This window comes from Anabrus simplex, chromosome 1 (assembly GCF_040414725.1).
Source record: "Anabrus simplex isolate iqAnaSimp1 chromosome 1, ASM4041472v1, whole genome shotgun sequence".
NCBI classification, from domain to species: Eukaryota; Metazoa; Arthropoda; class Insecta; order Orthoptera; family Tettigoniidae; genus Anabrus; species Anabrus simplex.
The window spans coordinates 1,038,230,327-1,038,258,036 of NC_090265.1; the positions used below are offsets into that span (position 1 = coordinate 1,038,230,327).

Genomic DNA, 27,710 nt, shown 5'->3' on the forward strand with positions numbered 1-27,710 from the left:
ACAATATACTATATCGGACACACAAAGGGCTTCCAGGTCGGAGAGGATGAAAAAGTTCTGGGAGAAGAAGAAGAAGAAATTAACTCAAATGTATTGATTTCAGTGCTCCAATGTGGGCGTAAAATATGTAAATAAAAGGTGTTTGTGCATTTAGCCTTTTCAATATTAAGTACTAAATTATTATGAGTTGACAAAGACTATTTCATTTTATATGGTCAATGGCAAATAAAGATTCTTGATTCTTCTTGAGAATTTCTGCAGATTCTTGAGATCTGTGACATCAGTCTTGAGAGTCTCCAGTGAGATCATAGCCCATCCCTACCATCTATTTCTTTTCTCGACTGTCCAAACCTTATATAAAGGGTTGCTGCTTTCCTATAAATTGTTGAAAGCAGATTTCTTCAATGTCTATCAAAGGGTAGGAAGGGTCCACCTATTCAATACTATTATTTTGTATACAAGCTAATAATATTGACAAACTAATAGTATTGGATAGGTGGACCCTTCCTACCATTTGATAGTGATCAATTGTCAATACGGTCCATAATGAAATTCATAACTTACGATCTTCAATGTCGACGAGAAAGATACATAATTATCAGAGTTTTAATATTGTGAAATAATTTATGTATTCAGATTTTGATCTCTCTCTAATATATTATGTTCCTTTCATTTGAAGCTGATCCATACCATGCACAACTTGTCTGACATTCTGTGTGTTCATCGTGAGGTCATCCCTGCAACATTGCGTGATCATGTCTTGCATGAGCAAGCTTTGGAACTAGAGCAGAAGTACATGCGCAAATGTGATTCTCAGGTATGTTTCATGTTATTAAGTATGTAATTAAACGTGTTCCTCTTTTTACTTTCCTGTCCCAAAATATAACTCCTTCAAGATCACTTCCGGGCATAAGAATTGTCTGTGTAGTGGAGTAGCAGAGATGAAAAGGCGGTAAGAAAGCACAGTGGAAAAATAAATAAGCAACTGTATTTTTTAAGAGTAAAATCTAGCAATCTGGAGTGTCTTAAGAATTACAGTATTTGAAGATATGTTAAAAATATAGCATTATTATTTAATTGATTCATAGATTCTTTTGATACAATTGCCAAATGAGCAATAAGAGGGTCAGTCCTCCATTTGAAAAACTCTCTTCATTCTCATTAATACTTGTGTCTTACGGCAAATTGGCTCAGACGGCAGCGCGTCTGCCTCTCACCGCTGGATACCGTGGTTCAAATCCCGGTTACTCCATGTGAGATTTGTGCTGGACAAAGCGGAGGCAGGACAGGTTTTTCTCTGGGTACTCCGGTTTTCCCTGTCATGTTTCATTCCAGAAACACTCTCCATTATCATTTCATTGAATCTATCAGTCATTAATAATCACTTTGGGAGTGGCGACCCCATTGTAATACTAGCCTATATATGTTTCATTCATTACATTCCTGACCCGGTCTAAGACTGGAAAACAGGTTGTAGGTTTTCATTTTCTTTCGGCAAATCTGTTGAAGATGAGTTTCTGTAATAAAAAAAATAAAAAATAGCTCCTGAAGGAACTTGACACTTATTTTCACAAAGTGATTTAATTCTTCATACCTGTACAAAGTAATGACATATTTTGTTTATAATAAATTACCATACATGTCAAGTCAGGTATGCCCTGTTACCATATATGACAGATGGTACTACCTGCAACCGTCTGGCCATGGGTCAATACCAAACCTATCAAACCAATCGTAAACAAATGGCTACGGGTGGAGGAGCTCTTCGTTATGATATTTGATAAAACCTTTGTGTAGGAAATCTATCTATCCATCTATATATATACAGGGTGAAGCGTTATTCGCGCACTTGGGCATCACAGCGCGACTCCTCACATGCCAGCAATAAAAAAATGTCTCTTACAAAATTTCATCTTGCGAGTATATCCGGCAGAAAAACGACGTTGAAGATTAGCAATCTAGCAACACTGTAGCCATGTGTAGGGTAACTACCTCTGTCAGCAGAAGTTAGTCGTATTGTACAGTTGGATAGAGTTTTGGGTTAGCATGCGAAGGTCGAGTGGTCGATCCTAGGTTGAGGCGTATGTTTTTTATTTCGTAAATGTAGTCCAGGTGGTATCTGGCATCTTAATCGTCAACAGCGATTGCAGCGGGTCCTCTAGAAACCATTTGCACTTACATACTACGATCCTAGAAATGGATGAACAATCGTTTTCATTGGTCAGCTTTGAAAGGCGCCCTTTCCACGTCGTGGGCGTGAATTTATTCGCACCACTTCATCTACTAGATGTGAAACCTGTTTTCTTTGTACCCTCCTCCAATGGTCCCATAGATTAGTACCAACTATTATTCTTGCCTCAATTAGGTCCATTACATTTCGTTAGGGCCTTACGTTACCAGTAGGCCTAGCAACGTGCTCTGCGATTAATGTCCAAACTCGGTTACAATTTGTATGTGTTATCACCATGATCCCAATAATTCTGCCTTTCAACATTGCGTGTTGCGTCTGGTAACTGCATGCTGTTTAGTACGTATCTCAATGTATTATTATTATTATTATTATTATTATTATTATTGTTATTATTATTATTTAAATGTAGGATACATGTGACCTCAGAAACGATGTCTTACTGTATTACAGTAGGTAATGTCAGATGGAAATTATCAAATAAAAAATGTGCCTCAACCCAGGATCGAACCATCGACCTCCTGCATGCCAACCAAAAACTCTACCCACTGCACCAACTGTACAGCACGATGAGGACGTGCTGACAGCGGTAGTTACCCTACATATGGTTACAGTGTTGCCAGATTGCTACTCTTTAACGTCCGTTTTCTACCGGATATACTCGCAAGACTAAATTTTGTAAGAGACATTTTTTTATTGCTGGCATGTGAGGAGTCGCGCTGCGACGCCCGAGTGCGCGTATTACGCTTCACCCCATATATATTAATGTTTGTTTGTATATGTGTCTCGAATGGACTCAAAAACTACTGGAGCGATCTGGCTGAAAATTTCACAGTTTGTTCTTATTACTCCTGGGAGGGTTTAGGAAGTGGTTTAGATGAAATCTGATGGGTAGTTTGGCAAAGTGGGTGAGAAGGACTAAAAAAATAAGTAGGGGAAGGCAATTAAACTGCATGACAAGTCTGATAAGTGGGTTGCCTAACCAACAGTATGTGAAGATGACGTGTTTCTTAACTCGACAGTACTCGCGGCCGCATGTATAACACTGATACTTGCAGGTGAGTGCAGTGCTCACCTTGTGTACGTTCGTTTTCCTGATTTCTTTTACCAGCGTTCATTATAATTGCAGTTTTCAAATAATAGTATACATGCTTGGGTTTAACTCACTCAGTATAGGTTTGAATGCATGATTCATAGAAATTTAGGTTAATCTTACTAGAATTCGAGTTCGCTCACTTTATTCAGGTTAGAAAGCATTAATTTCTTGAAATCTAGATAGTAGCGTGACATATAACCACCTTCTGCACAAAAAACAAAAAACAAAAAACAAACTAACTATGTTTCTGCCTATTGAACTGTCATTGTTGAACCTGTTCGTAAATGAGGTAACAGTACATGTTCTTGTGGAACAGATGTTTCAATATAAAGTCTCAACACTGTTGTCACCTGTATTCCGTTTCTGAGTCACTTTGATCTGGATGTGGGAAATGGCATTGTTTACAAACAGTTACTATGTGGTCTCCGCAGATTGGAGCACTGCATTTCACACATCTGGCTGCTGTTTTCCGGTTCTTGTTTCTTGGACAGTATGCACACTTTTCCCTTCCCGACGATGTCTCTTGTGGAGGATTGGGCTTTTTCCCCAGAACTTTCAGAATTTTCAGACGCAGATCTGAGTGAATTCCAGACTTTGCAACTCTTTCTTTAAGATGTAATTTTGTAAGGTCCAGGGTGAGTGTTTTCAGGTACTTCCTTCGCGGTAACTCTTCAGATGTGTTCGAATGAAAAATAATCTGGCTGTTGATAACGACAATATGCAACATTGTGAAAAATATTTTTAGAGGCCATCTGCAGCACACTGTAGATACAGAGTACAAAGACTTCATTTCATCAACAACATCGACCCCTCCTTTCGTCAAATTATAAAAGGTAAGTCCTTCTGGTTTCATAAGGTCCCCACTTGTTTCATCAATTACTGGAAATTTGTGCATACTTGATATGAATATTACGTTTCTATTCTTTTTAGGCACATACGAAATCAGCATGCAATGCTCCCCAAAAACAAAAATGCTGCTATTTACAGGCCTGGTTCTAGTGTTGACTAGTTCTGGTGGAATCTCCCGCTTATTTTGTTTCAGTGTTGTGACCATTGTTAGGTTCTTCTCCCGTACAAGCTCATTCACAATCCCAATGGAAGAAAACTACTTGTCGACAGTCACGTTCTGGCCACTGTTTTCTATTGGCTGAACCATTCTTCTGACGACTCTACTAGGACTATTGTCTATTACAAAGGGACCTTCAGGCTGTCTTCCCGCCGAGACATCCGAGAACAAACCAAGGCAAAACTTTTGATTCCGTATTTGGATGGTTTGTTTGGAATGTACTGCCTGAAACTGCACTTTCACGAAGTGCTTCCAGCATTTCGTTTAGTGTGACGTACTCCCCGACACTGTAATTGTCTTCACATCGCTGAACAAAACCTTGAAATATTTCTCTGATTGGCGCCAACTTATCCAGAGCTTTCCTTTGCTGCGTAGTACGAATATCATCAAACCTCAGGGCACTAAGAAGCAAATAAAATCTATTGTAACTCATTATGAGGCGAAAATACTCCAGTGCTGTCATATGAGTTGCCCATAAGTCTTGGATATTTTGATGTGATGGTTTCATAACTCCTGCTAAGTATAACAAACCAAGCAGGGCCTTTATCTCATTCACATTTGTGTAATTTTGTCTGAACTTCCGCAAACGAACGTTTGTATAGTTCACTATTTCAGCAATCACATTGTTAGGAAAGAACAAGTCTCACGACTGGATAACTGTCGCTGCGTGCTGAGCACGTGTTTTTACACCTGGCGGATGAATGACAATATTCTTCTTGCTTCTTCACCTGTTGTGTGGAGGGGGATGAATGTTCCACACTGTGACATTGTCCTTACTAACATAATGAGGCCTGATGTGCTCATCGAAATCAGAATCGTCAGCGGCTACTTCACTGCTAGTGTCATGATCACTGTTTTCAATCTCTCCCTCCGAATCTTCACTATCATTGTCTACTATCAGAGGAGAGCTTAAAATTTCATCATCAGATTCCTCTAACAACCACTTGCGAAATTGGTCTTCATGTTCCATACTCAATATGTTAATAAAACATCACTCGGCACTCAGACTTGCACTACTTCACACATGCACAAAATGTTACACGGATCCTCGTGGGTGAGCGCTGTGCTCACTTTCGTTCACATCTGTGCCAAGATTGAAATCAGAGTGTCTGGGAAGCACTCACGTTTCCGGTTTCCTGTATACATCAAAGGAGATACTCAGAAAGGAAGATAGACAAGAGCTTGGCTTCCCAATTTCCACTATGGTAGAGTTAGAAGCTGTTAAAAATTAAAGTGAGCACAGCGCTCACCCGCGAGTACTGGTGGGTTAAAACTTATCATCTTCTTCTGCTTCTATAAACAGTATATGAAAATGAAAAGTCCAAATTCAGTCCCTGTGGTATATGGGGCATGATCACCAGGCTGCAGTCTGTCGACTGAAGTCGAGAAAGAGCTTCATCACCAGGACTCAACCACTGGTAGAAACACCTGAGTCTAACCGCATCACCAGGTAGAAGAGCATGCTGCCACCTGATACTCCTGCAAAGGAAGAGCTAGCTCCAGGAAATGACCTGCCCTACCCTATTTGGAGATCACTTAATCGTCTTAGGGTGGGCGTACCTCTTTGCAAGACCAACATGCAAAAATGGGCCATTCTTCCAGCTGATGGAGACGCATCCTGCGAGTGTGGTGTAACACAAGATCCAAACCACCTGCTCATCTGTCCCCTACTAGAACATCCCTGCACTACACAGGACCTGATCGAGGCGAACGACAAGGCCATCGGAGTTGCTACATTTTGGAAATGCTGACCGGACACGGAATGATGATGATGGGGCGAGAAAGAGTGAAGAAGGAAAATGTTGAAAATGACAGAGATTATGGGTGAATGTGTGTGTATGTTTCAGAATAGCTCTCAACCAAACTAGATACAAATATAATTTACTATCTGGAAAAATTACTGTAGGGGCAAGAAACCCCTAGCACCTCTAAAGGAAGGGGTGAACTGTAAAAATCCAAAAAATGACCGATATTAGTGGCGAGTTCATAGTCTTTGGGGTAGCTGAAATAAACTTTGACACCCTGGATGCCGCTTGAGCTAAAGTTCATTCCCAGTCGGGATAGGGTTTACAAGGGATGAAAGGAATGTCCAAAATGACTGAGATCATGCATGTACGTGTGGATGTTCCAGCATACCTCTCAACCATACATGATACTCATATGACTTACTGTTTAGGAAAGGAAGCTGTAGGGTAAGACACCCCTACAGGCAGGGGGTGGAAACGGGGTGCAATATTAAAATAATAGAAAACAACCAATATTAAAAGTGAAAACGATGTATGTGAATAAATATAGTTTTTCTTTTACATTTAATTTAACGGTTTAGAAACATCTAACGCAGTTGACTTAATAAACACGGGCGAAGCCATGGGCACCTGCTAGTGACACCTAAATTCATCGGAAACGGAATCATGGCAGTATAACTGTTCCACCTAGTATGGGGAAAATGCTGCATTACCATGGGTTGAGAGGTAGCAACCCCATCAATGATCTTATTTCTGTCAGGTTAGCAATCTGTTGGAAGGACATTTTCCTCCTTTCAAGCCTTACAAAAGGAATACCTAGACAAGTTAAATCTATTATGACCAAGGTGTGAAAAAGGAAAATGGATGGAGAAAAAGAATATTATTAAGTGTGCTGCATGGAATATCCAATATGTTACACGCAAAGATAATCAACTGGACAACAACCTCTCAAAGAAAGAAATTTCTATCGTAGCAATTTCTAAAACAAAACAAAAGCATCAGGGATCAAAATAGATGGTTAATTATCTGCAGTTTTATTGTGGAATGCAGAAAAATGAGAGCACAAGCAGGAGTCATGATCGTGGCTCACAAAAGATCAGCAATTGAAACCTATAAATTTTGTAGTGAAAGAATCATACATACAGTACATACATATATAATGTGACAGTTTTTGTGTCTGTTTAAAGGTATATAAGCTGCTAAGATCTGCCAGAGGGTGCAAGAGGTCATCTCAGGGGTTCAGATATTGTGGTTGGATGGCTGACATTTTCCATATCTCGAGTATTTTGCATAGTATAATTCAGTCTTAATTATATACATGAGACATGATATAGGCTTTTGGGCTTATGCCGTGTTAAGAAAATAAGGTGAAATTCTTCACATTTCGCAGAGATCTTCTCAGAGAAGTTCAAAAGATTTCACCTTATTTTCTTGACACGGCATAAGCCCCAAAGCTGAGATTCTCTGCGAAACGTAAAGAATTTCACCTTATTTTCTTGACATGGCATAAGCCCAAAAGCCTATATCATGTCTATGAGTACAGGCTGTGAAAGCATCAATGGCAATAATATATACTTGAGCTCAACCAACATTTATCTTCCATATTTATGCAAGGTTAAGACCTCAAAATACATACAATATTGAAAATATCATACTCACATCATACATGCATCCATTCTAATCATGTTGGAGAAAATATCAGGCGAAGAAGAAAGGATTAACATACACAGCAACCACAACATAAATAACAGCATAACGCATGCTTGGATACTTCCAAATTTATTATATAGAATCAAGTTAAAGAATAACACAGGGAAGTGGGAAGATAATGAACATATACACATCCATAGCAAAGATCTTGTTTATAAAGATTGAGATTGACATATTCTTTTCGAAAAATGCTACAAATGATGTCCACCAATCAGTACTATATGTGTATAACATCAATATTTAATATATGAGTACCAGTTTTGGCCCTTTGTATACCATCTTCAGCTCAAAATACTGCACATGAATTATAAGAAGCATTTGACAAACACACAAACTAATACACATAAAATTAAAATATAGCTATTTCTCTAAAATGTATTTTTTTTTGTAAAAAAAAATGGGAAAATTGTCTTTTTTGTTATGGAAGATACATATTATGCATTCAGTTATTTGAAGAAATTTATATTATAATAATGCATGGTTCTTGTAAATTCTTGATAAATGGTGATTTTTTTTTGTTGACATGTAAATTGAGAGGTCAAACAACAACAAACATCCTTGTTTGTTATCATCAGTCTAATTGGGTAACACTCTTGTGTGGTGATATTTTGAAATATCAAGTTGCTAAAAATACAGGGAGCTGTGTAATTTATGCTGTTGGCCAAATTAAACTGTAATGATTCACATTTAGAGTATGTATGGACTTGAAATTATCACGTTAACACTTATTCTGGTGTACATGCAGGGCTGTTACGTCTTGAGGGAACATCCTTCTTAGTTGCTGTTATCTGCAGAACTAAAATAGCTAGTTGGTTATTTCATTATGTTATCTCGTGACGATAAATAGCTGCTATGTAGATGTTAGCTACGTGCCCCTAATCGACAGCCAACTCGCTCGGTTTTTAAACTACCTTTATATAATACTGACTAAATGCGAATGGAATGTCTGTAAAGAAAAGTGGGTATTTAGAATGGTGTGCACGTGTTGTTTACTTTGAGAAATGAACTGTTATTTAACTGTACTTACTCCCTTGCTTCTTGTCCTCGTGACTCTGTTGCTAATTGTGTCAGCCGCGCACTGTTTGTCTGTGTTGGTGTGTTGCCCATTGCGGGATGAAGAATGCGGGGGTGCTTGGGAAGTAGGCGGTAACATGTTCGTGCTTGGCTGTGAAGTTGGAGGGGTGTGAGGTAACGGGGGAAGTGCTCGTTGGTGTACTGTTCTCCTTGAATATGCTTTTGAGATGAAAGGGTGAACAATTTCGTATAGGATGTTCATCTTGTCTATTGGTTCTTTTAAATTATGATTATTGTTTATTCGTTCATCCATTGATAAAACTGAATCTCTGTAATACTGAGTAAGGGTCCTATTTGCATGGTTTTAATGATTTGAAGATCTTTATTGATACTAGCAAAATTGTGATTTGACTCCGACATGTGCAATCTCCTGGCAGAGTATCTATTTTGTTTTAACTGTGTTGGTGTGATTGATATATCTGGTACTAAAACTCCTTCCAATCTGTTCTGTAACTTGCTGGGCAGAATTGGCATTGTGACCTGTAAATTCCTGAACTATTATATGTATCATTTTTATTGATGGACCATGAATATATTATGGAAATGCGAAAAGTTGTTTTTGGTCATTCTGAAAGCTATTTTGACTTTATGCTTCTTGAATAAATTGGTGATTTGATGTATGTTATGATTGTTCACAATGAAGACTGAATATGTGTCCTTCCGTTTTATTTCCCTAATTAGAGTGGATTTTGGTTCGTGTTGGTTCCATCATTTTCTGATCTAGCTCTCCTTCCCATAATAACTTATTCACCATTTGTACGTCATGCTTTCTGTCATTTGCATTCCCTTCCCAGTTAACATTTTTCAGGTTCAGATCACCCGCTACAATAACGTTCCTTTCTATGTTGTTCCCCACATAACTGATTATCGTATCAAATAAATCTGCATCGGCGTCAGCACCAACCTTGCCAGGTCTGTACACCCCAAAAACATCAAGTTGCCTATTGTCTTTAGAGACGAATCTTACACCTAGAATTTCATGTTCCTTATTCTTAACATTTTCGTAGCTTACAATTTCTCCTTTCACCAGTATAAATACTTCTCTTCTGTCTCTACAATAAACTCTCCAATTCCATAAGAAAATTTCTGCGTCCATAATATCACTTCTCAGCCGTGATTCAATTCCTTTTACAATATCTGGTATATGTATATCCATCAAATTAGTTCTATTCTTTTCAATACATCTACAGTTAAACAGTAATCATTTTATGTCATCCTTAGATGACTTCATGCTTCCTATACTGTCATCCATGAACCTCTGTCCAATTTCCATGTTCAGGAGATTCTCTACTCTTATTCATCTACTGACAGTTTTCACTTTCTCTATTCTAGGCCTAAGTATACTTACTACATGTCAGATCAGGTAATGGTTTGTATCGGCAAAAAAAAAATGCCCCAGAATATCCGCACATTCCTAACGGATTTCCTGAATTCAAAATCTGTTATGGATCTGGTGCCCGTACTTCCCACGTGTAGTGGTGACTAGCCTTATGCTTGAAGAATGTACTGTCACTTCCATCCCACTTCTAGCCCATTCTTGTCTCATCGTCACCATAAGACATATTTGTGTCAGTGTGACGTAAAGCAAATTGTATAAAAGGAAAAAAAAGGGAGAGAGAATTCTTGTCCTAATTCCTCCAACTGTTAAATCTGCCCACATCATTTACTCTTGATGTGCCTAACAGAAACTATTTTGTATGCAATAGTAATCTTAATGTACAGTTCTACCCCACACTCTTCCCTTCCTTTTTTATCACCTCTAACAAGAAAAATATCAGGTAAGACAGGTCAAAACCTACCTTGAAGTTTTTTTGATACAATCATTGTTCTATCAGATCTGTGGGGTGTTTCACTCTGTCCTGCAATAACATAATGGTTTTGATGGTTTTAAAGAAAGCAAGACTGTGAAAATGTTCCTTGGAGGATGACGTTTTAAATCATATTAACATAGCAGAGTGTGTAAGGAGTTAATTCCATGAAAATGTGTTTTCAGAAAAATTAGCTCTAAATAAAAGGAGATGGGACAAAACTGATTGATTTGATGGAAAATAATTATAGAGTAGTGCAACATTTTGAGGAGGTTTCTCCACAGTGGAGACAGTGCAAGTGACTCAAGTGATTCGGTTTGTCCAAACCTTCTGCCGATTACAAGCGAAGTTCCTGTTCCCAGTTTGAAACTAGAATAGGACTCCCCAGAAATGATGCTCCACATCCACTGCCATGCAGATTGTCCAGTTCTGGTTATGTTCGTAGTCACATACAGTGTGTGCCAGAAAACATCAGTATGGAGTAAAAGAAGAGGGCTGTAAAATTCCGGCTTAACGTAGTTGGTAAAAAGTGATTATCACTTTCACACGTCCACAAATATTTTGGTTTAGTGAAGTTGGAGTGATGTTTTTACTTGTGGAAGAAGCAGTTGGTATGGCAGCAAGTCAGGTTGAACATAAAAATATTAGGTATGAAAAGGTCTATTCTCATTTCCAGGAGGCAAGAAGGGGAAAGCGAAATGTAAGTGATGAAGATTTATGACTGTGGGTTTTGGAAATTGCATGTAAACTATCTATTGAAAAAAGTAATTTCTCCTCCTCTCATGCCTGGATCAGCCATTTCAAGAAACAACACAGAATTGGGAGTAGGAAAATGATGAAATGTGTATTCTGTTTGCATATTCAGGATGAAAAACAAAAGAATAAGGCTGCAGAAGAATTTCTAGAGACGACCCAAGAATGATTCTCTATTACACCCCATTCTCTATTTACAACACCGATCAAATTGGATTTGAGCGCAAAATCTTTTTTAAGTGAGAAAATCACACACAGGATAGCCCAGTCGGTTTGTTCACTCGTGCATTCATACACCATAATACCAACAATCGGTATGGATAGTTCTTTGTTCTGTATTTTTTTTCTTTTTTGCTAATGGCTTTACGTCACACCAACACAGATATGTCTTATGGTGACGATGGGAGAGGAAAGGGCTAGGACTGGGAAGGAAGCTGCCGTGGCCTTAATTAGGGTACAGCCCCAGCATTTGCTTGGTGTGAAAATGGGAAACCACAGAAAACCATCTTCAGAGCTGTCGACAGTGGGGTTCGAACCTACTATCTCCCAAATACTGGATACTGGCTGCACTTAAGCGACTGCAGCTATCGAGCTCGGTCCTAAATTATTTATTGTACTGCAGGAATCGACAGTAACCTTCAGTTCTCTGGTTTCAAAAAAATATTTCAAGCAGATAACATCATTCTCATTGCCATAAAATCAGGAAAGGTGGGGAAAACACAACTGAAAATATGGTTTAGGGAAGCCTTCTTCCCTTCTTTAAAGACAACTGTGCCCTGCTTTTCGATTTGTGCATCACATACAGTGATACAACTTGTCATGAAGGCGTCTTTCCATGCAAAACAACTGCCACGGTGGCTGCAGAGAACCGTACATATCAACCAAACTAGTGAAGTATACAAGAACAAGAATCCTTCAATTTGCTTACGTTGCACCAGCACAGATAAGTCTTATAACGATGATGGGGTAGGAAAGGGCTAGGGGCAGGAAGGAAGTGACTGTGTCCTTAATTAAACATTTGCCTGGTGTGAAAATGAGAACCCACTATCTCGTGGATGCAAGTTGACAGTTACGTGACCCAAACCATGTAGCCACTTGCTCGATACAAGAATACTGAACCATAGAATGAAGGTGAAGATGTTTCTGGTGCAAAACATACACCCTTGTGCCTATATAATATTGCTAGACAAGCCATATATTATAGCCGTAGACTACGATCGTCTCCAGAATCACAGCAGCATGTGAAATTAATTTTATGCACTGAACAGCAGGCTACACAAAAGGGGACCATAAAAGAAATTAGGATGTGCTGAAATTTAAATTTAAGAATTTCAAGTTCACACTGCTAATTGACTACCCGCTACAACGTGACCATGGAATGTCTTTATTCAAAAGTAATTACCAAAAGTGTTAATGTATTTATCCCACTGGGAGACAAGAAGATCAATTCCTATTTTGTAGAAAGAGGTAGGATCTAGAACTGCACCCACTCTTGCACTTCCACGTCCGAGTGAAACCAATGTCCATGAATCTCGCCAAGAAAAGTGAAAATCCTGAGCTGAAAGATCCGCGATCTACGGAGGATGTCGAAGTGTTTCCCAACCAAATTGCTGAAGCGTAGCCTTGGCCAGATTGGATGTGTGGGGACAAGTATTATCGTGCAAAAGGATGACTCTGTCCAACAGCATTCTAGGGCTTTTTGACTTTATGGCGCATCACAGTTTCTGCAAAGTGTCTTCATAGCGGTGTCCATTAGTTGTGGTCACATGCTCGAGGAAGTCGACAAGCAGGGGCCCCTGCAGTCAAAGATGAAGGTCATCATGACCACCAGAACTTGTGTGAACAGTTTTGAATTTCTTTGGCAGAGGAGAATTGTGACTGTGTCCTTAATTAAGAATTTGCCTGGTCTGAAAATGAGAACCTACTATCTCCCGGATGCAAGTTGACAGCTGCGTGACCCAATACATGTTCTGTGTTGGCTATCCCGGTTGCTTGTGGGCTCGAAATGGTGGCACCAAGTTTCATCCCCTGTGACAATACGGGAGAGAAATGCATACTCTTCATATCCTGGGCGCACATCGTCTTGCAGTGACGTGTGCCCTTCTCAGAATCTCCTATGCCACTCGTGCACACTCGCCATGGACATGCAGTGTTCGCCATACGCAGTAGACATGCGACGAGTTTCACGTACTCCAGCACCCTCAGCTACCAGAAAACGAACCACACTTCTCTGCTCTTCTTTGCTTGCCTCCATTTCTACAACTAGACTAATCGGCGCACCAATAAAGACATAACCCAATAACTGCGTGTACCAGTGAATTGTCACTATGCAGTTCTCGTACCACAGCGATAGCAGTCTCGATACGTAACAATAGTGTTGCCACCTTTCATGTGAAATATGTATTCATTTGACTGCCTCTTATACAATTGTCAGGTAAATTGAAAACGCCATGTCCGAAGGATGGAAGCTGGAAAACCACCAAAGGCAAATGTTGGGGCTGTACCTTAATTAAAGCCAGGACCACTTCCTTCCCACTCCTAGCCCTTTCCCATCCCATCTAAGACATATATGTGTGTCAGTGTGACGTAAAGCAAATTGCAAAAATAAAAGCTTACTTTCCATGTGCAGGTCATATGCAATGTTTCCAAAATTTAGCAGTTGAGATGGCGTTGTCTTTTACTTCCAAGATGTCCTGGGCTGTGCACTTGCATTGTGTACTGCTTCCTGCTGGGAGTAGCCCCCACTTTTGAAGATTTGCCTTGCATCTTGAAACACTGATTCAGAGCCTGTTTAGAGATCTCCAGATGGTGTAAGGGAGGTCTCCTCCAGAGTATAGTTCTTCTGTGACCTGCATTTCTAAATCACCGAGCTCGATAGCTGCTGTTGCTTAAGTGCGGCCAGTATCCAGTAATCGAGAGATAGTGGGTTCGAGCCCCACTGTCGGCAAGCCTGAAGATGGTTTTCCGTGGTTTCCCATTTTCACACCAGGCAAATGCCGGGGCTGTACCTTAATTAAGGCCACAGCCGCTTCCTTCCACATCCTAGGCCTTTCCTATCCCATCGTCGCCATAAGACGTTGGTGTGACGTAAAGCAAATAGAAAAAAAATTCTAGATCATTCAGCTTCTCCTTCCACAACTTCATGCTTGTGCTTCCTTGAGATCCTTTAAGTACCTGGGATCTAGTGGAGAAGCTCTTCCTAGACTTCATGCGGCATTCAGGAGGGTGGTGTCCATACAGAGGGTTGACATGGATCTTCCATTTGCTTTTTACACACGGCATTTGCTATTACCTTCCTTTGCACATCCAGTGGGGCGGTTTGATTCCAACGAGTGGGTAGAGTTTTTGAACAGGTGTTGGTAAGGCATCCTGTGATGATGTGGACAGTTTCATTGAGTATGACATCAGCCTGGTTTTTGTCAGCCAACTCTACCCAAACAGGACCTGCATACTCTGCCACCAATATGCGTAATCCCAGTACTGATATTCGCAGTGTCACTGGTTGAGCTTCTCAAGTAGAATTGGTGAGTTTGTGCAAGATACTGTTCCTAAATCACATTTTTCACTTTGTATTCAAGTATGCTGCTTGTATTATATTACAATGTGTAGTCAAGCATTACTCCAAGGTATTTACAAAATGGGCAATGCTGCAGTCTATCTCCTCTCCACTAGATGTCAAGCTGTCTTCTCATTTCTGTGTTCCACAGATAGAATGCACACACTTGCATCTTACTTGGATTTTACTTTAGTTTGTTGGCTTCATAGTACAGCGATAGCTCTTCCAGAGATTTACCTCAGTAAAACTTCTGTCTTGTATGGCTACTGCAGTGTTGTTGACACGTATAAAGCTCCATATGTTTATAGGGTTGGGCTGATCATTAGTGTAGACATTGTATAGCAATGGAGCCGGCACACTGCCCTGTGGAAGTCCGGTTTTTTGTATTACCCCTAAACTCTTCTTGCCATTGTGATATAGAACCTTCTGATTTGGAGAAAAGTACTGATGATGAGCTTAGTTAGATGGTAATCATCCATGACTTGATGTGGTTTCCATTACAACTTTCTATGATTTACCTTATTATAGGCCGCTGCTAGGTCGATTAAAAACTGCTCCAGTCACAAGGTTCCTGTCAAGACTGTCCTCAGCATGCTGCATGATGTTCAAAATTTGACCACCACATGATTTACCTGATCTGAAACCTGCTTGTTCTTTCATTTTTTTTGCCATTAATTGATTACACAATGTGGTTCAGTACCATTCAGTCTGAAATCTTAAATAAATTTCATAGAAGCAAGGCAGGTCTTAGGGTCAGCTGGGTCTTTGTCCAGTTTCAGAAGTGCTGTCACTTTGGCCTTTCTCCATGTCTTGGGTATCCTTAATTCCATGACATGAACATTCATCAACTCTAGGAGCTACTTCAGGGTGCTTGGGCCAAACCGTTTGATATGTTCACTTCTCAGATCGTCAGTACCAGCTTCTTTGTTGGGTTTCAGGCCCGTCAGTGGCAAACTATAGCTCCTCCAATGAGAACGGAGTGTTCGATTGGCTGCTGTCATATCATATGGTGAGTGGTCACTGTCTTTCTTTCCAACTGTCTTCCTATTCAGAAAATGTTAACTGGCAGTCTGATGTGGGGTCACTTCCACTAATCTTACTCTGCGGTTTAGTTAATTCATTGCTGATTTTCTTGAGGGTCTTTTAGGCATGTCTACTATTTAACTTCATGACTAGGCTTTTGACAAGATTATAAATTACTATGACAATGTGCTGTTGAAATATCGTTCTACTCTGTAGGTAACAGTGGTCTATAGGTAGTTACTACTGAACTATTGGTCATGGATATCTATAGAGTGTGTCAAATGCAAAGCATGTTGGTCTCAAGAGGCTATTCAGTATTGTCCAAACATGAGGCTGCTATGTAGTTCCATTATCCCACCTACTCAGTCCACTGCATTCCTCAGAAAATTTAACTTTGTTAAATACCACTTGCACCTGGCAAAAAATTTTTTTTTTTGTAAAACAACCTTGACAGTTAACAAATTGTTACCTGCAGGTAACCACCCTAAACTTTTTTCTTAACTCTCGCAACATGGAGAAAACGACCAACGGAAAAACTACCCCAGGTGGTATAAAATCCACCCCCAGTTTTGATGGGGCAAGCAAGCCTTTGGATTCTGGGGAGCTTGCACCTTCATGTGAGACGAAGAAACGTTTTAAGTTCTTGGCGACCATCAACATCAACTCCCTCCTAGAGACAGGAAAACTAAAACATACGCTAGAGGTTTTAACTGAACACAACATCCTGATAACAGCTGTGCAAGAGACCAGATTCCTCGATCAAGAAGTGATAGAATCACAAGGTTATCAGATCTACAAAGGGCAACCCGGTGAAAGAGTGATGAAGAATGTGCCTCACTTGGGGACAGGCTTCATAGTCAGCAGCAAAATGATCAACTCCATCATCTCCTTTTCATCTCCAAATGGAAGAACGTCCACTATAGGTTTTAAAACTCTCAACAAAGCATACACAGTTGTTAACTTCCATGCACCTACGAATGACACCAACAGGAAAGATATTGAAAATGTGGAAACCTTTTGGAGGGTACTCGAAGAGACAATGGACCGGATCCCAAAACACCTCATAACTATTTTAATGGGAGACTTTAACGCCCAGATTGGCAAAGAGAGAAAATTCAAGAACATAGTTGGAGATTACCCAACCCACAAGAGGACCAACAGGAAAGGAGAAAGGCTGATTGACCTTTGCAGAAATTACAACTTAGTCCTCAAATCTACAGCTTTCAAACGCCTTCCTAGGAAAGCCATGACTTGGAGATGTCCTAACCCAATGCTTGGGAAATTCCAGCTGGACCACGTAGCCATCAGTAGAAGCAACAACAAAGAAGTGCTGAATGTCAAAGTATTGAGAAGTGCAAACATTGATTCAGACCACTATCTTTCTTTGATCAAAACAAATTCCATCCCTCTTAAAAGAAGTAGGGAAAACCACTGCATCAAGTCGCGAATTCCAAGGTTCAATCCAGCCAGGCTGAAAGATAACAATAACTTCACCGAGACCCTGGCTAAAAACAAAGACAAAAAAGATTGGCCCTAACTACAGAAGGCACTAATAGATGCAATGACAACCACCATCCCGGCAGTCAGAAAGAACAAACATCCATGGTGGACAACTACTTGTGACAAAGCAGTAGAAGAGAGAAAGCAAGCATGGCTAAAATGGAACCGTAACAAAAGTCTGGAAAACCATAAAAACTTCTTAGAAGTTAGGAAAACTGCTACTAAAATTATCAGGAACACCAAGAGGCAGTACAATAAAAATATCATTGAACAAGCAGAGAGGGATTTTCAAAGAAACAACACTAGAGACTTCTACCAAACTTTTAAATCTCAAATAATACCCTACTCAGCCCCTACACTTCACCTTCGGGGAGCTGACGGAAATCTGAAAATGAACAATGAAGAGTGCACCACAGTTCTAGCAGAGTATTTCAACAACCTTCTAAATTCAAGGGAACCCAAGGAGAAACTGCATTTCGAACCTCAGAATGTTACTAAGTCGGACTCTCTCCCACCAACAAAGGGGGAAATCAAGAAAGCCATTTCAGAATTGAAATGTAACAAAGCAGCGGGCGAGGATGGAATCATAGCAGAGCTCTGGAAATACGCTGATGAGGAGTCAATCCAAAGTATCCATGAAATCATATCAAACATCTGGGTGACAGAAGCGTTACCTAGCGACTGGACCTCAGCTATCATCCACCCGTTACACAAAAAAGGCGACAAATCAGATCTCAACAACTCCAGAGGGATTTCCCTTGTATCAGTGACGTATAAGATACTCTCCAAAGTATTACTCACAAGAGTAGAGGCTCAACTAGACTCCTGCATCGGAGAGTACCAGGCTGGGTTTCGCAAGTCAAGGTCATGCGCCGAACAAATCCTGAACCTCAAAACCATCATCACTTACAAAAACCTAAGCGCCTCACCCTACGTGGCAACATTTGTTGACTTTTAGAAGGCTTACGATTCAGTAGATAGAGAGTCACTCTTCCAGGCACTCGCTGAACTGGGACTAGATAAGAAAACCTTGAATCTAGTGAAAGCAACTCTTACCAACACTACTGCCAGAATCAAATTCAGAGGGGAACTGTCCCAGAGATTTGAGATCAAAACAGGTGTTAGACAAGGGGATGGCCTATCTCCAATCCTCTTTAATTGCCTACTTGAAAAAGTCATTCATGAGTGGATGAAAATGCTACAGGATGACTCTGGATTGAGAATTGGCTACAAGAAAGACAAGTTAACAGTCAACTGTTTAGCCTTCGCAGACGACCTTACACTCCTGGCATCCAGTGTGGAGGAAGCTATCCATCAACTATCCTCTCTCGACCACATAGCAGCTAAAGTAGGGCTGAAGATCGCCATCAACAAAACACAGTTTATCACCAACATCAAAGATGCACCCTAATCAATCCCACTGGGGGACAAAACAGTACAAAGGACTAACTCCTTCAAATACCTAGGAGAATGGATAACCCCAAACATGAATGAAGATCAGGCCATGAACAGCAGATGCATCAAATTGGAAAATGTCTACCACCTATGTAAGAGTATGTACAAATCCAAATCCCTCTCCCTTAACCTCAAAATCAGGCATTACACTACTGTAGTGAGACCGTCAGTACTATACGCCTCAGAATGCCTAAACATGGTAAGAAAAGGGCAACTTAGAAAACTCTAGCTGAAGGAAAGGAAGATCCTGAGAAAAATCATGGGCCCCATTAAAGAAGAAGGCAAGTACAGAATCAGGCACAACAACGAACTGTACCAACAATTGGAGAGCATTACAACATCTATGAGGAAGAGGAGATTGAACTTCTACGGTCATGTCATGAGAATGGACAATCAGAGGCTCACCTCCAGAATCTTCCACACCATCTCTAGAGGGAAAGCGACTAATGCCAAGTGGGCAAGACTCGTCAGAAAAGACCTTCAAGAATTGGACATTGCTCCCAGTGAAATTTATGACAGGAATAGGTACAGAACGTTGATCAGAACATCAAACTCTCTCCAGTCACTAACAGAAAAAACAGTACGTCCGGGAGGAGGTGTGAAATGGACTCGGGAGCGAAAAGACATTCACAGTGCAAGAATGAAGGAGTACTGGTCAAAGAAGAAAGCTGCTAGAGATAAGAACCGCGTGGTCCATAGCAGGCCCAAACGGAACTAAAAAAAAAAACCACAACAGAAATGGGTTTGTGTGTGATGCAGACTGTAGTAAATAGAATCAATACTCCTTATGTTGAAAGAATATTGGATTACATGCATTAAAGTTTCGCTTGAAAACTATGCTATAAAATCATTGTTTCATAGTATAACTTAAAAAACAATTTGAAAATCTGTAATCATATGCATCTCCATCCTTTCTGTACAAGTTCAATAATACCATCTCTTTTGTTAAGAAGGAAGCCTTACTATCCAGTGTTTATTCAGTTAAATTAACTAAAAAGCTTTTCAGTCTGTCGAACACACAAGTTCAATATAAATATTACACTATAACATACCTGTAAAAAGAAAAAGGAAAGCACAGTATTCTGAAAAGGTTACATTTAATACCATCTCGAATATGAGTTGTTTGAGTGTTAAGTGTAAAGATCTTCTTTGCTGCAATGCATTTAATCAGTGTCTGTTTTAAAGAAATTGTAAAAAGCACATTTTTACTGACAGCTATGTACACTTACAGAATTACATATTGTAGAGATAATTTGTTTCAAAAGTGTACTTACATGAATTGAAATGTGGGTGATGTGCAAGAATGAAGGAAGACACATGAACAATGAGATATAATAACTATTAACTTCATACATAAATGGAACTCTACAAAAAGTACAGAGGTATGACATGCATTCCTATACTCCAGAATAATTAAGTATGAGGAAGACTACTTGTTAGCACAAGTGCTACTTGGTCACACTTTTAAAAATATTGATTGGAAGTGCAACTTATGTAGATATATTGTAAGCACGATAAACCAAAAGGCAAATATTTTAACATTACATCTTCAATAGTTGGAGAAGAAGTACAGTGTGATAAGAAGTGAGGTAATTCAGTAATGTGCTCTTGTCAGAATATAGATGCAGGCTGTAATAAAAGTAGAGGGAAAGGAGAAGTTGAGACAAGTGGAACAGAAAGCAGTGGTAAGGATGAATCAGTCATATTTTTCAGCATTCCTGAATAACTATTTTCTGAAAATTTGTTATGTGTTTTATTACTCAGTTTTCCATAAATCAATTTTCTCTTATAACCCTGAGGCTATTTTTGATTTTTGATTTCAAGTTGGTATCACTTAGAAGTGCTTGACTATAGCACCCTTATGTATGTAGATTTTAAAAAAATAGCAAAGCAGGATCACTCAATACTTGTATAATTTTTAACTAGGTATGATGACCCTTTTGGAAGGTAGCAACTTCTTATATTTTCTTTGTGTGTAGTAGTAATTACCCTAAGCATATTGATTGTAAGCTAAGTTGCATTAAACTTGTGGACAGTGTGTAAATTGGACTTTTTCTCTTGACTGTTTTATGCATAACAGCGAAGTCTGTCTGTCTGTCTGTCAGGTCAACAGCCCAGAGGCTGGTTGGATCCTCAAATAGCACCACCAAAGGTTATGCAGTTATAAGGAAACCCCAAAAACCAATGGCAGCACCAAAATGGGGCGTACTAGGCAAGATGAGGAGTGAGGTAGTTTGCCATTGCTTTCCTCACTGGGTCAGAAAGTACTATTGCAGCACAACTGACCCTCTGAACAGCACCTTTCATAACACTCAGATGCACCAGTTGTGCTCTGAATGTCATTACTCAGCACTACCCATACCCCAGCAGCTTCCATATTGTCACAGCCATGGATAAGACTGGGACTTCGGTGGAAGCTACACTTTACTCTGGCCTGTACCAAGAGATGGATGCAAAAGTACTGTATCCATCAAGAAATGACAGCAGGCAGAACTGTGAAGTATAGAAACTATAAATTTGTTATCCTTTTGTTGAAACTTTGTTGAGTTTGAATTGTGACAGGAAAATCTCTGGTCACTCAAAGAGTACTTAGGTCTGAATCAAGGAATTCATTCAGTTATTCTTGAACATACAACCGTTAACCAGGAACTTTCACTTCACATATTTGTTACTTGGTTTCAGAAGCCTAAGGCAACAATTTTCATTCTTTTGAATCAAGGTGAAAGAATTGTCATTAAGCAACATACAGTTATAATTGACAGTCAAGTAACATTTAATCTTGTATATCATGTAACCATATTAATTTCTTATTCTATGTCATTGCTGAAAATTATTGAACTGTTTTGAAGCTATCAAATATATGTTCAACATTACTGTTAATAATTGTGATGGATGATATCATGAAAAGCAGCAAAAGCAACTAACAAATCTACAAGAATGGACACAGTACTGTTAGTTGATGAAATTGTGATTTGAGGAAAGGATATGAGAAAAGTCCAAGAACAGCCTCATGCAGTAGGAAGATTGGAGAAATAGAAACAGTGGAGAAATGTAAGACAGTTATGATGGCAAGAAGAGAGGGAAAAGAGAAATGAGCAATAATTGGTGCTGAAGATAATAATATATGGAGAACTTAAAACAACTAAGAAAGTCCAGAGGAAAGGAATCCAAAGATTAAATATAGGAATTAACTGGAAGAACTGATGGGTGTATTCTGTCACAGAGTTTGTAATTCCTATGGAACAAGGACATACAAAAAGAATACAGCACAAGGTAAATTACTTATATGTGCAGGTATATAGTAAGTATTTCTCAAAATCCATATTTCTTGGTTTGTACCATCAAATCATAATGTTTTAAGTCTAAGCATTCTTTTGTTCAACATCAGTATTCCATTTTGTAAATGGTATGATGATGTGAAAGAAATGTTTCTCGGTTTAAGGTGGTTCAGCTTGCTTGTGGTAATTAAAGTATGTATTAAAGCTTGTCATTTTGATTTTGGAACTTGGGAGCAGACTACATGTGCTACAGTATGTTAGAAGTGATTGCAAGTATTTCAGTGACCACTTAGATATACCAACTATTTTGTGTAAATTTCTGAAAATTGGAAGAATGGGTGTTGGCAGACTCTCGGAAATCCTCTCACTTGTATGCAGTTGATGGAGGTTGCTAGGTTATCATTTAAGAGATGAAATTGCACAGCTTATCAAGTACTTTGTTTATAGGAAATATGAAATTTCACAGGTAGCATCTGCTCAAGAGTCTCTATCGACACTATCACTAGCAGTGCGCCATCATGAGAATAACTTCCAAGTTGGGCGTGATGAGTGGTGGGCAGAATTATTGGAATGGATCACAGTACACGATGATAAAGCAGAATTATTGTCAAGAGTACATCTCGACTTGATGGACGACAGAGTACCAGGCCAGCCTTCCATTGTTAATAGGTTATTTTCTTTGATCTTGTAGTTATAGAGTGAAACTAGATTCTACTAGTAATTGAAGTTATATTTTTTCACTTTTTCAGCAATCTGATTTACAATTGTGTCCTGAATTACAATTTAGGTTTTGTGAAATACATTTGATGCTTTCTGAATTGCATTTGATTAATTTGAATTACATCTGACCTTTTCTTACTATCACTTGATTAATCTGAATTACATGTTGTTTATTATATTGTTATTATTTTCTTAGTTTTTGTATTCATCCATCGTTGTTGTTTGGTTACTAGCAAACTGATAATGCTTCGATGTCAGTTATTACCACATTCATGAACTTACATTGAAAACTGATGTGAAAGTCTTGATTTAACAGAAGAAGAAATTTTAGAAATAAAACAGCATCTGAAATTGTTGTCAGACTATGATAAATGTTAGGGCAAGATTATGAATATCATTGAAGACAACAAAGTAAATTCATAGAGACTCTCTTGAGGCAGAATGTTTCAAAATTTGTGCTAAGGCTTATGGTATGACAAACATAGTCACATGCTGTGCGCATTAACTGTTTGTGTCCAAGCTTGCCACGCAGCTTCCATTATAACATTGTAATCCAGTGGACAGTTCTTGCAATGTAAAGCTTTCAACACTCAAACTTCTGCAGTTTGACAGATGTTGTAACAGATGGTTAGCCTTTTTTTTTGTCATGTTTTAAATCAATTATTCACTCAAATGACTCAATTTCCATGATGCAGAAATACCATTTGAGTAACTCATTAGTAGGTGACGCAGCATAGTTGATTCAAGGTCTGGCGATATCAAAGGCATACTATGAGGCAGCTTGGAAATTATTGTGAAGGCATACCAAAACAAACCCCTCATGATCTGCAATTATATTAAAGGTATCGTAGAATTTTCCAAGTTAACGAAAATGTCGTTCATCATTATGCAGTTTATTGAACACTGTACAAGGACATTGGAATGCATTACAAGTATTAGATCAGTCAACCAACTGAATATTGGGACAGTTGATTAATTTATTTAATTGCAGATAAATATTTGCACATGAGGGAGATTGGGTGTGATCCTTTGCTGACACCTCGACGCAGAGCTCAGTGATGTGCATGGGCCCATGAACATTGGCAATGGATGATAGAACAGTGGCAGTGTGTGGTGTGGTCCGATGAATCCCGGTTCCAGTTGTATCGAGCTGATGGGCACGTGAAAGTATGGCATATGCCCCTTGAAGGTATGGATCCTGCTTGTCAATAAGGTTGTGTCCAGGTGGGAGGTGGCTCAGTTCTGGTCTGGGCACATTCTCATGGTCACAGTTAGGCCCCATTATCTGGTTGCAGGGAGCGCTGAGAAGTGCGCGTTATGTGGACATTCTTTCCGACCATCTGCATCCATTTCTGGCCCTAGAGTATCCTGATGGAGATGCCATGTTTCAACAGGACAATGCGCCATGTCACCGCTCTGTGGTAGCACGCAGGGGGTTGGAGGAGCACTCCAGTGAAGTTACGAGCATTTATGGGATGATCTCAATGCTGGTGTATGCTCCATGAACCCCGTACCAACTACACAAGACCAATAATTGTGGGTAGCAGTACAAGATGCATGGGTCCCTCCAGAATAATTCCAACACCTTGTAGCGTCGATGCCTCGCTGTATTACTGCCGCTTTGAGGGCTCGTGGGGGAGTAACTCATTATTAACATCACATCCATTCTCTTATCATGACTTTTGGCCACTCAGTGTACAATACAGTGTTTAGTAACACAATGAACTATACAAATATACAGATACATGTGGACATATCATCCCCACTACGGCAAACTAGCGATAGTGATGAACAGGGAACCCTTAGTTCTAAAATTTTGGTCTAGATTTTATTATTTTATATAAATGATGTCAACTCTCTGACAAAGTCTCACATCTGCAGCTCATTCTGTATGGCTAACACATAAAACTAATCATTAAATATAAAAATTGATTTGACATGAGTAATCACAACTTCTTTCGGTTCTCCTAATTTAATGACAATTTGCAGATTCATTAGTTTGCCAGAGGAGGGACGATGTTTAATCTGTGTTTAGTTCATTCAGAGAAAACTTCAATTTCTTGCATCTAAGGGGATGGTATCTGTCACACTGCTGATGACATCACATACACACACTGTGAATCGGGTACGTGATACTTCTTGAGTTGATAAAAAATCCCACGTATGGCAAAACGAGTTACTGAGTGACTCGGTTTGAATCTACTATTTGTGCACTCCATCGTCATCGTGGAGAATTAGGGGAACATGAAATAATGGGAATAAAACGCTTAACCTATAAATATATGAAAATCCAAACCAAACATACGCAATTCAAATCCATACGCAAGACAAAACTTAACTTACAGGTGTTCAAACGACAACTACGGAATGGACTTGGAAGTGGCAGGAGCTCTATTGAGGTCCATGGGAAAGTACAAAGTTATGGGGAAGAAAAGGTTCTTGATAATCACCCTCGATCTATTAATTATTAACAAAAGAAAGGATACAGAATCAAATAAAATAAATGTCATAATGAATGACAATTAAGAACACTTAAATCAAAGGATGTTTAAATAAAATGTCATCTAATCCAGTTCCTTCAGATAATAGAAGGTAAACCTTTAACATAGAAGTTGACTCTGGATTACAGGTGGCGAACTCAAAGGCAGTTAAATTTATATTAATTGCAACTTACATAGATTACAAATTTAGAACAAAAGAAGAGTTGCCTCTGAAAAGGATGCTATGACTGTCGAAGCACAGTCATTCAGAAAACCCCAAATTGATGAATGTGGAAGTCCAGAGGAAAACTCTGTTTCGCGAAATAAACTTACATTATCGCCAAAGTTACATTAAATAAGGACCGAAACACAAGAAAGAATGTAAATTAAACCAAACCAAAGAACCGAGCACTTACCTAGGGAGGCCGGTAACCCCAGAAGGCTGGAGCCCTGAGACGGGACGGACGCAGAGTGCATCCGCCCGCTAAGGCGATCAGTATTCAAAGACCCGGACATTTGCCTCGCTCTCATGATTAGCAGGAAACCGGAAATCAAGCAATCACAAGGTAACCAATGAAAACACGGAATTTCCCTAGAACTCCATATTCACCAATTGAAAAGGTCGTTATTCCGACCAGTAAGAATACAATTCCTTACATGGGCAAGTTCTAGAGAGTTTGATTGCAAAAAATGTAGAAATTTCGTTATTAAATTTGCACGTGCCAGTACACACTCCCAGAAAAGTTAGGTACTGCACATGGTTTCTCCATATTACAAAATACACAATTTGTCCAATATCAAACAAACATAAGTCGAAATAAAATTTTACGTTCTTCCTAGATCGAAATTTAATGTCTCTCTTGATGTCTTTGAATTTAAAAAATATATATATTACAATTCATTTTAGAACCGAAATAAATTTCTCTGTCCCATCTTGATGACTCGAAATTAAATAAAAATGTATACTACAATAAATAACAGAACACAAATAAATTTCTCTGTCCTCTCCTGATGTCTGCTCAAACCCAGGTCACAGTCGGTAGAACTTCATGGACAAAAGTTGTCCTATATTGTGTATTTCTTCTGCTTCATTCCATTTCCAGTAAGAGTTCCCCATAGCTCGTGTAGGGCAGTGTTACCTGAGTTTATAGGTCTTCAGTAAAGAATGTCTCTTTTGCCATTTCATATACCAAATGTGATGGATTGAATTTGGACACACCCAACACTCTGTTTCAAGTAAGTTGTCTTGACCTTTTTTAGTTTCTTCAAGTTCTGTTTGCTGAGATATTCCCAGATGAGTTCTAGTGCATAAGTAACCATGGGGGTTATTTTTATCTTGAATAAATAAACAGATAATTTTTAAAATGAAAATAAATAATGAACAATTTATGTAAAGCATCAAGTGATCAAACTCATTCTCAGAATTCTGGAAAACAGCAGCATCCAGAAAAGGCATTTTTAGCCCATACAAACCAAACAAACCAAACCCCATGGCGCAACAGCCCCAAAGGGCCATGGCCTACCAAACAACAGCTGCTCAGCCCGAGGGCCTGCAGATTATGAGTTGTGGTCAGCACAACAAATCCTTTCAGCCGTTATTCTTGGCTTCTAGATCAGGGCCGCCATCCCACCTTCAGATAGCCCCTCATTTGGAATCACATGGGCTGAATGGACCTCAAACCAGCCCTCAGACCTGGGTAAAAATTCCCGACTTGGCTGGTGGCCGAACCCAGGGCCTCCGCGTATGGGGCAGGCATGTTACCCATACTTTTAGCCCATACATCAACTGTAAATACAAGGTGACCCCCTATGCAATCAACAACATTCACCTTTTTCATATTAAACCTTCCTGGACTTACCAGCACACATACAGGCTTCAGAAGTAAAATGTTAGAAAAGATGTTTAAATTGCTTGTGAACAGGTCACATACCGATTAATCTAAAGGCTGCTGCAAATGTTCAAGGATGCGCAATACCTTGCTACATTTTGAAAAGAGTGGAGACAGCAGGAAACAAGATCAGTCTGAAAGTGAAGCTTTCAAGTTTTAGCCCACTGTAGTAATTGAAGTTTTCAGCAGTGATGGAGACGTGCATGAATGCACCACATTGTTAGATTCAGGATCCCAACCCAACTTTCTGTCTACAAAATTGTATCAAAAATTAAAATTAAAAACAACAAAATTCAGTCTCTCTGTTTCAGACCTTAATCAGTCAGAATAAATGAATGCCATCATCAAATCAAGAAATACCAAATAAAA

The 27,710-nt window shown here is 39.3% G+C and overlaps 1 protein-coding gene across 1 annotated transcript in view; it reads left to right on the forward strand.

The window, feature by feature from the left end:
- The window catches only part of LOC136857933 (E3 ubiquitin-protein ligase SHPRH), a 396,601-nt gene that overhangs the window by 203,088 nt on the left and 165,803 nt on the right, over positions 1 to 27,710 (forward strand). The window contains exons 12-13 of the mRNA XM_067137032.2: positions 680 to 817; positions 22,719 to 22,921. Coding sequence (XP_066993133.2) covers positions 680 to 817; positions 22,719 to 22,921 — 341 coding nt within the window. The remainder of the gene's footprint in view (positions 1 to 679; positions 818 to 22,718; positions 22,922 to 27,710) is intronic.